The sequence below is a fragment of the Pan paniscus genome, chromosome 9 (genome assembly GCF_029289425.2).
Source record: "Pan paniscus chromosome 9, NHGRI_mPanPan1-v2.0_pri, whole genome shotgun sequence".
Taxonomy (NCBI): Eukaryota; Metazoa; Chordata; class Mammalia; order Primates; family Hominidae; genus Pan; species Pan paniscus.
In genome coordinates, this window is record NC_073258.2 from 78,689,478 (window position 1) to 78,706,870 (window position 17,393).

The 17,393-nt window shown below is 38.3% G+C and overlaps 1 protein-coding gene across 2 annotated transcripts in view; it reads right to left on the bottom strand.

Annotated features, from left to right (window-relative positions):
* The window catches only part of RSF1 (remodeling and spacing factor 1), a 160,925-nt gene that overhangs the window by 96,759 nt on the left and 46,773 nt on the right, over positions 1-17,393 (bottom strand). For both annotated transcript variants that reach the window (XM_008960238.4, XM_003808137.5), the window contains exon 2: positions 7,934-8,025. In XM_008960238.4, coding sequence (XP_008958486.1) covers positions 7,934-8,025 — 92 coding nt within the window. The remainder of the gene's footprint in view (positions 1-7,933; positions 8,026-17,393) is intronic.

Consider the following 17,393-nt stretch of genomic DNA (forward strand, 5'->3'; position numbering starts at 1 on the left):
GCTACACTGAAAATAAAATAATAACATGATAAAGAAAATTCTCTAACAACCCTTAGATTGAAAGTAATGTTAACCTCAGGAGGAAAGTACGGCAAAGTGGGTATGTGCTTTACTTAAAGAATGAGAGAAATAGCAATTGCAGTAATTATTCTGGAGGACTGAAACATTTACGGAACAGAGCTATGAGACATATTCCGCTTTAAATATTGGAAGGGCAAAGATGGATTAAAAGACAGTCTCTGCTCCAAGAATTTCAGAATCCAGAGAGGAAGAGACAATCGTAAACAAATAATTATCAGGGGAAAAGCAGTCAGTGAGTTATCTACAAAGTGAGTAACTGACACAGCTATGAAGTACTATGAAAACAGAGAGGAAACACTAACTCAAGCCAAGGGGTGAAGGGAAACCAAGGAAACTTTTCTTCAGGTGGTGACATCTGTGCTAGGACCAGAAGGATGAATGAGGTTTTAGTGGATAAGGAGGTAAAGCTCATTTCAGAAAGAAAAAAACTATGTTTTTTAAAGGAGAGATGTGAATGATTATGGCATGTTCTGTCAAGGTGGAGTTGAATACAGTTCTTTATGCTAGAGCCCTAGCATAAAGGCTAGCATAAAGCCCTGGCATAAAGGTTTTTGGGATTGGCAATGGACAGAGACAAGACCATGAAGGAAGACAGTGAGCAGGTCTGTGAAAGTGGGTCATGGCTAGTAAATATGGTGACCCAATGAGGCTCTGGAGGCACTAACAGCAAATAGTCCTGGGGCCAAGCACGGTGGCTCACACCTGTAATCCCAGCACTTTGGGAGGCCAAGGCGGGTGGATCACGAGGTCAGGAGATCGAGACCATCCTGGCCAACATGGTGAAACCCCGTCTCTACTAAAAATACAAAAATTGGTTGGGCGAGGTGGCGCAGGCCTGTAATCCCAGCTACTTGGGAGACCAAGGCAGGAGAATCGCTTGAACCCGGGAAGCGGAGGTTGCAGTGAGCCGAGACTGTGCCACTGCACTCCAACCTGGCGACAGAGCGAAACTCCGTCTCAAAAAAAGAAGAAAAAAAAGAAAAAAGAAAAGAGTCCTGTTGGCACTGCAGGACAGATAGGAGCACAGATTCTAATGTCAAGGAGAACAACTAAAGCCAGTTGTAATAATTCAAAGGAAAGGTAATGAAGCTTGAGCTACGCTGTGGCAGAGGATATTCAAGAGAAGTCAGATTCAGGCTAAGCGTGGTGGCTCATGCTTGTAATATCAGCACTCTGGAAGGCTGGGAGATTACTTGAGCTCAGGAGTTCAAGATCAGCCTGGACAACATAGTGAGACACTGTCTCTAAAATTAAAAATTAAAAAATTAGCCAGGTGTGGTAGCGTGAGTCTGTAGTTCTGGCTACTGGGGAGGCTGAAGTAAGTGGAAGGATCACTCAGCCCAGGGGATCAAGGCTGCAGTGAGCTGTGACTGCGCCACTGCACTCTAGACTGGGCGACAGAGGGAGATCCAGTCTCAGAAGAAAAAAAAAAAAAAAGGTAGATTCAGATTGTACATGTATCTTAGGAAAGCAATAACAAGTCTACATGGTTTTACCACTCACAAAAGAACTTTCACATATTCCATTTTTAAGCGGATATCCAGTAAAACCACAAGACTTCTGAAAAAAGTCCAATTCATCTTTCTTTTTTATTATACATAAGATTTCTTTTCAATACAAAATCCATCCATCTGTTGATGAACACAGGTTGTTTCTACCTTTTGGCTACAGTGAATAATGCTGCAATAAACACTGGCATACAAAGATCTGCTTGAGTCCCTGCTCTGGAGTAATTATATATGTAGAAGTGGAATTGCTAGGTCATATGGCAATTCTGATGAGCTTTATGAGGAACTGCCAAACTCCCTTCCATAGCAGCTGTACCATATTACACTCTCACGAAGAATTTAGGAGAGTTCCAATTTCTCCACAAATTCACCACACTCACTTTCCTTTTTTAAAAAAATAGCCATCCTGTTAGGTATAAAGTGGTATTTTACGGTTTTGAATCACATTTCCCCAAGGACAAATGATGATGAACTTCTTCTCATATGCTTTTTGATCTTTGTGTATCTTCTTTGAAGAAATGTCTATTAAAAATTTTGCCATTTGGGTTGTCTTTATGTTGTTGAGTTTTGGGAGCTCCTTATACGTATTCCAAATATTAAATGCTTATCAGTTATATGATTTGCAATACGTGCAATTTGCAATATAACTTCTTCCATTCTGTAGGCTGTCTTTTCACTTTCTTCATAATGTCCTTTGATGTACAAATGTTTTAAAATTTGACAAAGTCTAACTAATCTATTTTTTATGTTGTTGCTCAGTCTTCTGGTTTTCTATCTAAGAATCCATTGCCAGATCCAAGGTCATGAAGATTTCCCTTTATTTTTTTCTAAGAGTTTCATGATTTAGCCCTTATATTTAGGTTGTTGATCTATTTTCAGTGAATTTTTCTATATGATATGAAACAGTGTATCCACTGTATTTTGCAAGCTGTCATAGTTCAACAAATAAGTATTTTATACTATAGGCAACAGTCAAAAGATATTTTTAAAATACCACAAACCAGGTGCAGTGGCTCACACCTGTAATCCCAACACTTTGGGAGGCCAAGGCAGGAGGATCACTTGAGCCCAGGAGTTTGAGATCAGCCTGGGCAATGTGGTGAGATGCCACCTCTACAAAAAATAAAAAATTTTAACTTGGCATTGTAAAAGTTTTATGAAAATGCTAAGGCCGGGTGTAGCGGCTCACACCTGTAATCCCAGCATTTTGGGAGGCCAAGGCGGGCAGATCACGAGGTCAAGAGATCTCTCGAGACCATCCTGCCCAACATGGTGAAACCCCGTCTTTACTAAAAATACAAAAATTAGCCAGGCGTGGTGGCGTGTGCCTGTAATCCCAACTACTCAGGAGGCTGAGGCAGGAGAATCGCTTAAATCCAGGAGGCGGAGGTTGCAGTGAGCTGAGATTGTGCCACTGCACTCACTCCAGCCTGGCGAAAAAGCAAGACTCCATCTCAAAAAGAAAAAGAAAATCCTTTGCAATATATAAAGCATTAAGCATTCATGCTCTATCAGACAAGCCTGTGTTCAATCCTTGCTTCACCATCTGGTGTCTATGTGACTTTGGGAGTAATTCACCATTCTATGATCCAGGTTGTGGTGAGAATTAAATGGTGATGCATGTTAAAAAAAGAAAAAAGCATAGCACTGAATTTATAATAAGCTGTCAAATGTTATCTATTATCATTATTATTAAAAAGTTATAAAGAAACTGGAAACCTCATAAATTGCTATGAATACAACATAAATTGCTATGGTACAGCCGCTATGGAAAACAGTTTGGCAGGTCCTTAAAAAGTTAAACACAGAATTACCATATGACCCAACAATTCTACTCCTAGTTATATACAGGAGAGAAGTGAAAATACATGTTCACAGAAAAACTTGTACACAAATGTCCATAGCAGCATTATTCCTAACAGACAACAAAGTGGGAAACAAGCAAATGTCCATCAACTGATGATGGATACATAAAAGATGCTATTATCCATATAATGGATGAGTATTTGGCAATAAAAAGGAATGAGATGATACATGATACAATGTACATAAACCTGGAAATCATTATACTAATACTAAGTGAAAGAAAATACAAAAGACCACATATTTTATGATTCCATTTATAAGAAATGTCCAGAGTAGGCAAATCCATACAGAAGGATACAGGGGAAAAGGTGGGTGTGATTGATACTGATTGATAACAGATACAAGGCTTCTTACTGAGATGTTAGAAAAGTTCTGGAATTAGTGGTTATGTTTGCACAACATAGTGAATACACTAAAAACCAATGAACTGTACACTTCAAAATGGTGAATTTTATCTTATGTGAATTATATCTCAATAAAAAACACAAAATACTAACAATGCATATAAAAATTAAGAGTATTAATCTTAATTTACTTTTGAGAAATACAACAGTAAAGGAACATCTAGTTCTTGTCAAAATACAACCTAATTATCAAATGACAAAAGGCGACCTTTATGATTTGCTAACAGATGACAATGGGCCTTTCTGAAATTGCTGTTTAGATCAAGGCCATCTATTGCCAAATTTATTCATTTTCAAGGGATTTCTAAACCTAATACTAGGTACTTTACTTTCAGGGTACATATGAATATGGTCATCTCCTGTTGAGGGGTAGAAAAACACCCCAGAAAAGACACACTAGGTTATTTTCCTTCTTTTTTTTTTCTGAAACGGAGTCTCGCTCTGTCACCAGGGTGGAGTGCAGTGGTGCAATCTCGGCTCACCGCGATCTCGGCTCACTGCAACCTCCGCCTCCCTGCAACTTCCGCCTCCCAGATTCAAGCGATTCTCCTGCCTCAGCCTCCGGAGTAGCTGGGCGCTTGCCACCACGCCCAGCTAATTTTTTTTGTATTTTCAGTAGGGACGGGGTTTCACCACGTTGGTTAGGATGGTCTCAATCTCCTGACCTTGTGATCCGCCAGCCCTGGCCTCCCAAAGTGCTGGGATTACAGGCGTGAGCCACCGCACCTGGTCACATTAGGTTATTTTCTACTTAATGACATCATCGAAATTTCAAGTACTGAGCCCCCCAAAATACTTTCTGCTTATTCTAAGATTCGTATTTGCTTTCATTTTTTAACATTTCTTTGAAACACTTACTACATTCAATGTTACAGTATTTCTTTTTTTTTTTAAACTCCTATTTACTTAGAAATTATTCTGAGGCTAAAAGAAATCAAGTGCGATTTCTTTTAAGGGATAATTTATTAATAATTGGTTATCCCACTAGTTTTAAAGGTCTTCACATGGCTGTCTTCAGGAAAGAGGCAGGGCAGTAGAAGTAGAGGTGCAGGTACTAAATTTGAGAAGGCATGTGAAGGCAAATTGTTATTTAGCATAGTGGTATTCATTATCCATGGTCAAGGTGTCTGAAATTGCTCATTAATCAATCATTAACAACCACAGAAAATAGGGGAATTTCATGGAAGCGTAAAGGTTCACTGGCAGAGAAATTTCTTTATGACTTGCCAAGTAAAAGGAATGTGAAGAATAAGGCCAAGGCCCATCCAACAAAGCAAGAGTTAACAGGTCCTAGCAGAACTGCTAGTTTAAATTTCCATTCGGTGATTTTTTTTTTTTTTTTTTTGAGACAGGGTCTCACTCTGTCGCCCAGGCTGGAGTGCAGTGGCACGATCTTGGCTCACTGCAGCCTCAACCTCCTCAGCTAACTGAAGCAATATTTTCACCTCAGCCTCTTGCATAGCTGGTACTACAGGCACGCACCACCACACCCAGCTATTTTTTGTATTATTTTCTTTTCTTTTCTTTTCTTTTTTTCTTGTAGAGATGGGATTTTGCCATGTTGCCCAGGCTGGTCTCGAACTCCTGAGCTCAAGCAATCTACCTGCCTCAGCCTCCCAAAGTGCTAGGATTACACATGTGAGCCACTGTGCCCAGCTGGGTTTCCTTATTTTTAGAAGGGTAATTCCGCTGTGAAAGTAAAAAGTCATCCGCCTAGATTTTTGAGGTCCTGTCTACTACGGATGAATGTACGTTAGCAAACGCAAGATACAGCACAATAACAAATGAATGCCCTTGGTTAAGCTCAGTTCCTAGACACCTCTCTCTCTCTTTCTCTCTCACTATCAATTATCAATAGTTGTTGATTTTACCTTCCAAATAGCTCTTACATCCACCCCCTCCTTTCCATCCCTAGTGCCAAAACCTTAATTCAGGTCTCCTTATTGCTCAGTTGGATTATCACAGTAACCTCCTGAACACATGACTGTTAGGCCTCCACTCACTGTCATTTTCTCAAGGTACTTTCTATTACAGTAGGGCTAAGCTACTGGTTATTTCCTAACAAAATTTCTGCTCATTCTATAGGTCTTAGTTCAGCTGTCTTAGGGAATTACTAACAATAGATGACAAATAGATGCCAATGCTGACTGATTTGTGTAATAATGTAGTCTGCTAAGTCTAGGCTTAGCAGGAAAGGCTTAGGTTGGTAATGTCTGCTATGAGCAAAGCAACAAGGCCTAGCAGATGCCAGATACTTGCTCTGGATTTAAACAGAATTTTATATTAATTATATTCCATTTACTTCAAAAGGAAAAGAAACAGCTTTCAGTAATACATATGTACAATGATGCCACAAGGAGAAAGACGAGAGCGCTGTAAGAGCCATGTAACAGGGAAGGTAAAAATTCCATCAGAAAACTAGCTAATGATTATAACTAATAAATAAATATAACAAAGTTAAGCTTACTGGCAGTCAAGGGAAAGAAAACTAAAATTGTCTCAGTGATTAATTGATCCATCTAATACTGATGCATAAGATTAAAAGAAGCCGCTGGGAACGGTGGCTCACGCCTGTAATCCCAGCACTTTGGGAGGCCGAGGTCAGGAGTTCGAGACTAGCCTGGCCAATATGGTGAAACCCTGTCTCTACTAATAATACAAAAAAAATTAGCCAGGCGTGGTGGCACGCACCTGTAGTCCCAGCTACTCAGGAGGCTGAAGCAAGAGAATTGCTTGAACCCAGGAGGCGGACGTTGCAGTGAGCCGAGACAGCACCACTGCACTCTAGCCTGGGTGACAGAGTGAGACTCTGTCTTTAAAAAAAAAAAAAAAAGATTAAAAGAAGCCTTCAAGAAACTTACAATATACACAAAAGACAAATGTGAGGAACATTTCATCAGTGATATTTTAAAGTACTGGATTCACCAAGTCCTGGATTTGAATGCTGGCTCTGTCGTTTTTAGCAATGTGAGACCACACAACTTACTCTATTTAGTTTCTCAAAATCAATTTCCTTGTGAGTAAAATGAGGATAATCAGTATTTTAAAGTTGAGATAATGCAAAGGAAGCACTAAACAGCGCCTGGTACATAATGAACATTCAATATAAAACCATATGACAATTTCTAAAATAGGGTTAAACATAAATCCATGAAGGAACATCTTCCTGAGAGAAGGACTCAAGGAGACAGTACTACTTGAGCTGAGACCTAAAGGACAAATAAGTTGGCTAGGAAAACAAACTGGTGGGAAGGTACTCCAGGCAGAAGATACCATATATGCAAAAAGTCTGAGGAACGAAAAAGATGGCATGTTTCTGCATCAGTGGTCCTCAACCTTTCTGGCATCAGGGACCAGTTTTGCGGAAGATAATTTGTCCACAGACTGGGGGTGGTGGGTGGGAGGGAGATGGTTTGGGGATGATTCAAATGCATTACATTTGAATCAACTAGATGGCCCCATCTGGAAGTGATGGGAGATAGTGACGGATCATCAGTCAGTAGATTCTCATAAGGAGTGCACAACCTAGATCCTTCGCATGTGCAGTTCACGATAGGGTTCGCACTCCTATGAGAATCTATGCCGCAGCTGATCTCACAGGAAGCAGAGCTCACATGGTAAGGAGAGGAATGGGGATGACCACTATTGGTCTGTGGCCCAGGGGTTGGGGACCTCTGTTCTATATAACAGAGTCTAGGGGAACCACTAAATAAGTCTATGCATACTATGTGAACTAAAGCAAAAATGACAACATCCCTGAGCCTTATTAGTTTCTTACTTGATGTGATCAGGGTGATTTTAAGAATTAAATGAGAAAAGACATGAAAAGTCCTGAGCACAGTGTTAGGCACAAAAGAGATATAACACTTCTGAAATCTAACTTCAGGACTCAAGACTGCTACTAAAGTAGTAGCAAAAGAAGAGAATCACATACTTGTAGTCATGTGGATTTTGGAGCCATAGTCTTACTTTTAGTAAACTAATTAAAAATTATGTGTATTATAAAACATAATATCAATTTATGCTAGAGTAATATTTCAGTAATAGAGCAGGAAATTTACAAATACTAGTTACCTTGATCAAATATTTTTCCCATCTGTCTGCAGTAACAGATTTGCCAATTTTCCTCATCAGCTTCAAATGGAGCTCCACCAATTCTTTTGGTACTTAAAAGAAAGAAAAAAATATCGTTAGCCAACAAAATAAAACAATTCTAAACATTTAAGATAATAAAAAAAAATCTTCTCCAACCCTGGATACTTTCTCAAAACAGACAGTGTTGATACTAGCTAACTTTTAGACCTCTGAATCAAAAAAGCCTAAACTACAGCAAGAAATGACCAAAAACCACTTTCTCAAAGACAAGCAAGAATATTCACATTTTCTTTCAAAACACCATCAAATAAAAGTAAAACCTAATATAAAGTATGAACTTTGGTGATAATTATATGTCAATGTAGGTTCATCAATTATAAGAAATGTACCATTATTGTGGGAGCCAATAGTAGAGAAGTTGTATGAGTATGGGGACAGGGATACATGGGAACTCTCCGTACTTGCTGCTTTATTTTTCTGTGAACCTAAAATTGCTCTTAAAAAAATAGTTTGTTTAAAAAAAAAAAACCATCAAGTAAAAGCACTTAACTATACAACTAAAGTTTGTATTCTGTTTATCTGCAATAACAAATATTTGGTTCCTTTACTGAGATTTCAAAGACATACATTCATAGAATTAGAAAGGAACCAAGAAGTATGAATTCCAAGTTGATAGATACGACAGAAATTAAACTAACAGTTTCCAAACTGTTTTGGAAAACTCTTCCAATCTATCCCTTGTCTGATGTGTTAAACTTCTCTGTAGCATTTCTATGAATCTTTGCTTGACAAGCTTCATGGACAAAAAAATTACTTACCTTCCATAGCACTTAGTTCTGTTTTCTGGATAGTTCTAATTACTAGAGAGTTACCCTTACTCTCAGTCAAAATCTGCCCTCTGACAACTTCCTCTCCTGATTCTGGCTCTTATTCTCTAGTTTCAATGACAGTACTTTTAATCCCTCTTCTGTTGGAACCTTCAAATATTTGAGGACTGCCGTATCTTCCCTCAGATTCTCTGCTTTGACTGTAAACAATCAGAGTTCCTCTAACTATTATTTAGGCATGGTCTGATTGTATTTAATTACATTAATTAGACCAGAGGGACACATACCGCTGTCAAAATAAGCATTTTTCTTTTTTCTTTTGAAACGGTGTCTCACTCTTTTTGCCCAGGCTGAAGTGCCGTGGCACAATCTTGGCTCACTGTAATCTCCGCCTCCTGGGTTCAAGCAATTCTCCTGCCTCAGCCTCCCAAGTAGCTGGAATTACAGGTGCCCACCACTACTCCCGGCTAGTTTTTGCATTTTTAGTAGAGACAGGGTTTCACCACGTTGGCCAGGCTTGTCTGGAACTCCTGATCTCAGGCGATCTGCCCACCTTGGCCTCCCAAAATGCTGGGATTACAGGCATGAGCCACTGCACCAGGCCTAAAATGATCAAATATTTGTAACCTAAGAGAAATTACAGTATACTACCTAAAAAGATCCCATACTCAAATATATTGGCAAAATGCTGGATCAAAAAAAAAGTTGTTTTTTTATCTTTAAACCACAGGACCATTGTCTTATCATTCGCCCTTATGTGCATTGTGAATATCCAAAATAGGTACATAATCTGCAGCGTTCTCTAACATATTTGATCCACTATCTTGTAGGATACAAACACTCTGAGGGACAGGTTGGGAAATGATGACCTAATATTTTTCAGTCATTCTTTCATTCTCTACTAAAGCTCCTTCTGAATTTGAAACAACACTTTGAAATATAAAAACATTCACCCATTCAACTACTTTCAGTGGGTCAAATACTAGTAAGAAAGAAACAGTCCTTCTGTCTTTAATGAGCCTACTTGAGTGAATCTTCATAGCAGGTAGAGTGGTGGGTTGGGGGTGGGAGTGGGGAACAGTGTTCAAAGACAAGTAAATAGACAAATCTACTAAGATGTGAAGTATGGTGGGTTAAGGGTGGAATGGAGAAAAGGAGGGAAAGGGCATTGCTTGCACAAAAACAACAGATGCAAATAGCTAAAAAACCAAAAAGAACATGGAACTGGAGGAATGGACATAGATAATTACAGCCTAATGAGGCCAGGCTCAGAAGTTTAGATTTTATGTAAAAGTTTAAGCAGGAGAGTCTGTTGCATTTTAGAAGACCTTAATGACTGAATTGGAGGAAGACAGATTTTTAAATATTAACAAAAGAAGTTTTTATTTGCTTTTTTGTTTTAGGAGGTGGGGTGCAGGGCCGAAGCTAGATATAAATTCAGGAAAACCTCAATCCAGAAGATAGGAGTAGCCTAAACTAAGGTAGAGGTGGTACAGAGAGAAGTGGACAGATCTGAGAAATGTTTAGGAAACAAAATTATCAAAACTTAGTGATTTACTGGTTGTGCAGTGATAAAAGATCTGGGCTGGATTCTCAGCTGCCCCACCTATATAAGGAGACAATGGTTCTGGTTGAGTCCTTTAAACAATGAAGCTCAATTTCTCCATTAAAAAAGGCTGTGTTGGCTATCTCATGGAATTTTGAAACTGTATAGCGTTGTATAAATATAAAATACTTTTATTTCTCTTCTGTTTTAAAACCAAGGTCACTTTCTTCAATTTCTCCTTTTCCACAAACACAGAAGTATTGATGTTCCCCCTTCCCACATCTTAAACCTGCCTCCTATTTCCTCCTTTCCCTAGGACATGACTATACCTTCTCGCATCAGAAAAACAGCTATGGATAGTCTCCTGCAATCAAACCAATCTTCCAAAAAGACTGCTTTCATATCACTTCCCAGTTGGTAAGTATTTTTTATGGCTCCTAAATACCTACATAAACCCAGCCAGATTTCTTACCCTAGCCTCAGAGTCCCAATATTCAGTCTCATACTAACTCTGCAATTCTTCTCTCTTACTTCCTGCACTGAAATCCTTGATTCGAATCATTTTGCCAGTTAATGGTCCACTAAGCATGCTCAGCCCATTACCTATGTGGGCTTTATTAAAGAGTTATTTATTGTTTTCTGCCCACTTGAATCATATTTATCTTTCAATGTCTAGGCAATACAAGTCCCGAAAATCTCCGTGATAGATTTCTAGTACCAGCAACCTCTTTGTCCCTGGAATACCCACTGTATTCATACTGTCTGTATCACTCATTAAGCAGTTGGCTAAAACCTTTGCACCAGTGTTTTACTCACGTTCCCCACCAGTGTTCTATGCTACACAGAATCATGGAAGATTTTGATACAACTGGTACTATTTTTTAAAAGCCAATACAAGACAAAAATAAAAGTGAATAAATGTTTTCATCCCACTTTAGAAATCTACTCATTGTTGATTTAGGCATGTACAAATAGATTATGTATTACTTGATTTAAAAGAGTACTGGCTCTTCTACAGTCAGCACTGTGCAATAGAAATGTAAGGTGAGTCACATAATTTCAAATTTTCTAGTAAAATATTATAAAAAGTAAAAAGAGGTTAAAATTAATTTTAATAATATATTTTATTTAATGCCCTTTATCCAAAATTATATCAACATATTATCAGCTTTTTTTTTTTTTTTTTTTGAGACAGAGTCTCGTTCTGTCACCCAGACTGGAGTGCAGTGGTGTGATCTTGGCTCACTGCAACCTCCGCCTCCCGGGTTCAAGCGATTCTCCTGCCTCAGCCTCCCCAGTAGCTGGGATTACAGGCGTGCACCACCATGCCTGGCTGATTTTTATATTTTTAGTAAAGACGGGGTTTCGCCATGTTCGTCAGGCTGGTCTCGAACTCCTGACCTCATGATCTCCCGCCTCGGCCTCCCAAAGTGCTGGGATTACAGGTGTTGAGCCACCGCGCCCGGCCAATCACTATTTTTAAAGTATTACTTTCTTTTGTGCTAAGTAAAAGATTTTACTTTTCAGACTATTTAAAATACATTGTGCATTTCACATTGACAGCACATCTCAATTCAAACTAGCTACATTTCAAGTGCTCAAGAGCCACATGTGGCTAGTGGCTACTGTACTGGATAGCACTGCATAGTGTAGACCCAGCATGCTTAAAATTAAAATTTATAACCCAACTGAATTAATATTTTGTTACAAATAGAACTGACAAGCTGATAATCTTTAAGTGCACTAGTATAATCTGTCAACTGATAAGAAACAGGCTACAGGAAAATTAATCAACATTATAGTTTATTAAACATTAAAATCAGCATACTTTTTATTCTTTAAAACGGCACTATTAAATAGATTGCTCCAGGATGATCGAAATGTTCTATATCTACACTTTTCAGTGCAGTAGCCATTAGCCACATGTGTCTACTGAGAAGCTGAAATGTGGCTAATGAAACTAAGGAACTCAATTCTTAATTTTATTTATTTTTAAATTATCTTAAATTTTAATAAACACGTAGTAAGTTGCTATGGCTTTGGACAGCTGTAAAGTATCAATCATATATATATTTTTTTGAGATGGAGTCTCGCTCTGTCGCCCAGGCTGGAGTGCAGTGGCGCGATCTCAACTCACTAGAACCTCCACCTCCTGGGTTCAAATGATTCTCCTGCCTCAGCCTCCCAAGGAGCTGGGACTACAGGCACGTGCCACCACACCTCGGCCTCCCAAAATACTGGGATTACAGGTGTGAGCCACCGTGCCCAGCCATCAATCATATTTTTTAAATACATGATCATTTTCTAAAACACTGACAAGCTCTAAATTCATTTATCACCTGCAAGATTTCTAAAACAGTTTCATTTCCAGAAGATAATTAACTTCTTTCTAAAGATTTACTGATTAGCCACTTCAAGTCAATCCAAAAAATAGTTTTTGTCCTAATTGAACTGAAATATCCTCTACCTTTTCACATGATAAATTTCATAAAATAACCTTTAACAAACCCCCTTCTTTCACAGGGCCTCAGGAGGTGAAAGACTCTGAAGGAGAAAGAAACAGTCAGGGGCTATGTGAATTCATGAAGGGCTGCCAACATGATGTAGGTATGAAGTAGCAGAAAAGTGGTGGAATCCCAGACTACATTACTGATCCAATTACTCAAAGATGTTTTATATTTTGACATTTTTCTAAGCATCTTTCTAGCACCATGTCTTAAAAATGTCACTGCTCCTGCAATTCTATTGTGTTACTTATAATTTTACTTTTTTGAATGGTAGAAATGTACAGCACCTCATAACGGCTAAACACATTAATTCTTATTCTTCAATAAAGTCTTCTACTTAAATTTAGTTTAAGCTTATAAGCAGAGATACAGTTATGGAAACAGTTGACACTTTATCTAGGCCATTGATAAAAGAACACTTATTTCAGACACAGTGATTCAAAGACAAGCTTACAATAAGCTTTTACTTACTGCCCAGTTTTTAGAAACTCTCTTGGGGGAGCAGTTTTAGCATAATGAGACTGATCCCACAGGCCACTTGATCCTTGAAATCACTGTCATGTATTCATATACCTTATCTTCAAAGAGTTCATTTAATCAATCATCCTAGTTTTCTGAAAAGCAAAGAAACAGCTCAAGACTATGAACTGTAACTTAGACGATCATCTAAAAAGGTATAGTACAGAGAGGCTGGGTGTGGTGGCTCATGCCTGTAATCCCAGCACTTTGGGAGGCCAAGGCGGGTGGATCACGAGGTCAGGAGATCGAGACCACCCTGGCTAACACGGTAAAACCCCATCTCTACTAAAAATACAAAAAATTAGCCAGGTGTGGTGGCGTGCACCTGTAGTCCCAGCTACTCGGGAGGCTGAGAATTGCTTGAACCTGGGAGGCGGAGGATGCAGTGAGCCCAGATCGTGCCACTGCACTCCAGCCTAGGTGACAGAGTGAGACTCCGTCTCAAAAAACAAAACAAAACAAAACAAAAGTATAGCACAGAGATTCCAGCTAAGTATATGCTCACCTCATTACCATTGTGGAAAAAAATAAATCCAAGAATAACTGTTATACAGGCAGATAAACCAAGGGGTATCTGCTGTTCCAATTTAGTTTTCTGAGTTCCATTGAGAATCATACTGTTGTTCCCACATACATAAAGAAACACACCAAACATGGCTCAGATTATTTCAGAACCAAAAACTAGAAAATTTTATCTGCTACCAAGAAAGTAATCAGCATACTACAAATATCAGTATGGCTTGAGGTGGTGATAAGACCAGCAATCCAGAAAGAAGAACAGTATTAAGAGAAATGAAACCCTGTAAAACTGCAGCACCCTGTGAAATCACCTTTCCTGAAGAAGGATTCCTTATGAAGAGACAAGGCCTCTATAAGATGAAGTGAGTAACCCACACAGCAGTCAGTCTTTAAAGGGATACTCTGCTTATACTTATATAACCACTATCCTGGTAGAGGGAATTTGTAGTACTTGAGGCAATGGCTTCTAGTATCAGATGTCTCCAGCTCCAATCAGATGACCCCATTTCCCCTCTTTCTATTCTTTCTAACTCAATTTAACGATCATAGAGAGGAATAAGGGGGGAAGAAAGAAAGGGACAGAAAGAGTCAAAACAAATTTAAAAAGAAAGAATGACGTGACAGTACTTAAGGGGGAAGAACGGATTTTTTCCCCCAAACTAATTTCTCTCCCCAGTAATTTCAAATCTAGTGAAAAGTTCAAAGACTAGTACATTCTTCACCTAGATGCACCACTTGTCAACATTTTTGCCATTGAAAGGGAAACATGTGACACATGGTTAAAACCATCAGGAAATGCCTCTTTAATAAAGATGACACCGTAAAGATAAGAAACAGCCAACTAAGCCAAGGAAGAAGGGAGCATGCCAGGCAAAAGGAAATGCATGTATGAAAGTCCTGAGGAGGCCAACAGCTTCCTCCAATGTGGCTAGAAAATGATACAAGATGCTGCTACAGAAGGGAGCAAAGGCCAAGTCTTCGAGCTATGTAAAGAGTTTAGATTTTATTCTAAGGGTAATGAGACCCCACAGGAGGAATGCAGGAAAGTTTCAAGATTTAAGTTTTTAAAAGATCACTCTTTTAAATCCAGGATCTGTTTGAAATAATCTAGGGGGCAGGAAGCAGAGGTAGATGGAGTTACTGAAGAAACAAAATTGTACTAACGCTGAGTGACGGGCACATGAAAGTCCATTATATAACTTACTACTTTTATATATTTCACATTTTCCATAATTTAAAAATGTCCATAGGATAGAGATTACTTTGGCTGCACTGTGAGGAACAAATTGGAGAGGGTATAAATATGACTATTTAGGAAGACATCGCAATACTTCAGATCAGATAATGATGGCTTGGACTAAGGCTGTGGTGCAGAGATGTAGGAAAGTACCCTGAAGGAAAATTGCAAAAATTTAGAACTTTTCTAAAATGTTAAAACATTTTCTAAGAAGCACCTTTGCCAATCTTAATCCAAAGAAGTGACTGCTTTATGTGTCCTGTATGATGATCCCTATGAGTTTATTCATTCTGAAAAGCAGAAATCATGACTTTTAGTTTAATCACATCCATATTTCAGAAAGGCAATATGTACACACAGACATTTAATACTCAAGTCAAATAAATGTATTTGTACATTTTGTTTCTGACACTTTTTTTTTTTTTTTGAGACAGGGTCTCACATCACTCAGGCTGGAGTGCAGTGGCACATCATGGCTCACCGCAGCCTCGATCTCCTGGACTCAACTGATCCTTCTACCTCAGCCTCCTGAGTAGTTGAGATTATAAGTAGGCACCACCATATGTGGCTAAATTTTCTAATTTTGTTTTGTACAGACAGGGTCCCACTATGTTGGCCAGGCTGGTCTCAAACTCCGGGGCTCAAGCGATCTGCCCATCTTGGCCTCCCATAGTGCTGGGATTACACATGTAAGCTACCACGCCTGGCCTGTTTCTCATACTTTTCATCATTTCAGAGGTCACATATCACTTAAAAACCTGCACTTAATATAACAACTACTATATTACTAAAAACTATGTTATATGTATATTACAAAAAGCACTAGAAAGTCAGGAGAGAGGGGTGCAAACATTGAATTTGTCATTCATAATTGAAGGAATTACACGAGATGATCCAAAGTCCTCCAGCTCTAATATTCAATGTCTATGTCTAGGTATTGAGGTATTTATTTATTTGCCTTATAACAAGGCAACAATTGATAATACCATCTTAGAATTTTGGAACTGGAAGCAATGATCTAATTCACACTCTTTTCAGACTGGAAAACTTAGACCTGAGATGTGACAAGAGTTGCCCAAGATGGAAAAAAAAAAAAAGGCCAAGAAGAACGTAGACATCTAGCCTTCCATTCCAGGGCTCTTTCCGATGTTTCTCAAAGTATCAAATGGATGAAGGAATAGTTCACAAGACCTAACTTATGAATCAAACCACTTTCTGCGCAGCTTTGTATCTGGTTTTTGATATTGGGTTGTTCCTGTCTATGCACCTTGAGGCATTATCCATTTCTAAAACATAACCCTGTCAAATAGTTACTGTGGAAACAGAAAAATTATTAATACTTCTTCCAATCCATTCTTCCTTTCTTAAAAAACAGCATTATTGAGATGTAATGCACATACCATATAACTCATCCACTTGAAGTGTACCATCCAATGGCTTTTAGTGTATTACATTATTTATTTAACGGTGGTAAAATATATTTACTGTGAAATTTGCCATTTTAATCTTTTTTTTTTTAGTGTACAATCAGTGGCGCCAATTACATGCCCAGCACTGCACAACCACCACACTATTTCCCAATCTATTCTTACAGTCAAAATTTTTGAAGCAGCCATTCCACTTCCAAACTGATTTCGGAAAATTTTAAATACAAAAAGCAGAGTCTGCTATAGTATATATGCTCAATGGGGGCAAACACTCGTTCTTGGAGGAAAAAAATCTAAATCTGGTCCTCTAAATCTAACTTAACCTTACCTGTCAAAATCTTATTCCTTTATATTTAATGTCTCTTGCTAGAGAAAAATTAATTTAAAATTAAATTATACTTTTCTCTTTAGTGGTGTGATAATTTTTAAAAATTCAAAAGCAAGTGTTGTTACTCAAAATGTAATATGCTATCGTAGACAATGTCCAACCTACAAAGCGGCTCTATCCCACTGAAACCCACACAAAGCTGTAAACTGCCCAGTTACCCCTCAAAAACTAATTTTATCAATAATGTTCACTAGAATAGGAAAAATTATCTTGTAATTTTAATATTTAAAGCAGAAAAGGCAAGTACACTGGCTAAAAAAGTGTTTTAAATTTATCCCAAATGCTGATAATTAAGAGAAAACAATTGCTTAGATTTCTGGCCAAGATCAAGTGTAGTATCGGTTCTTATCAGTGTAATATCGACAACAACAACAAAAATACAGAACACATGAACTAAGTAAAACCAGGAAAGGAAAAGAGAAAGAAAATAAAGGTAAGCTCTTTAACTTCTTTAGTCCTAATTATCTTT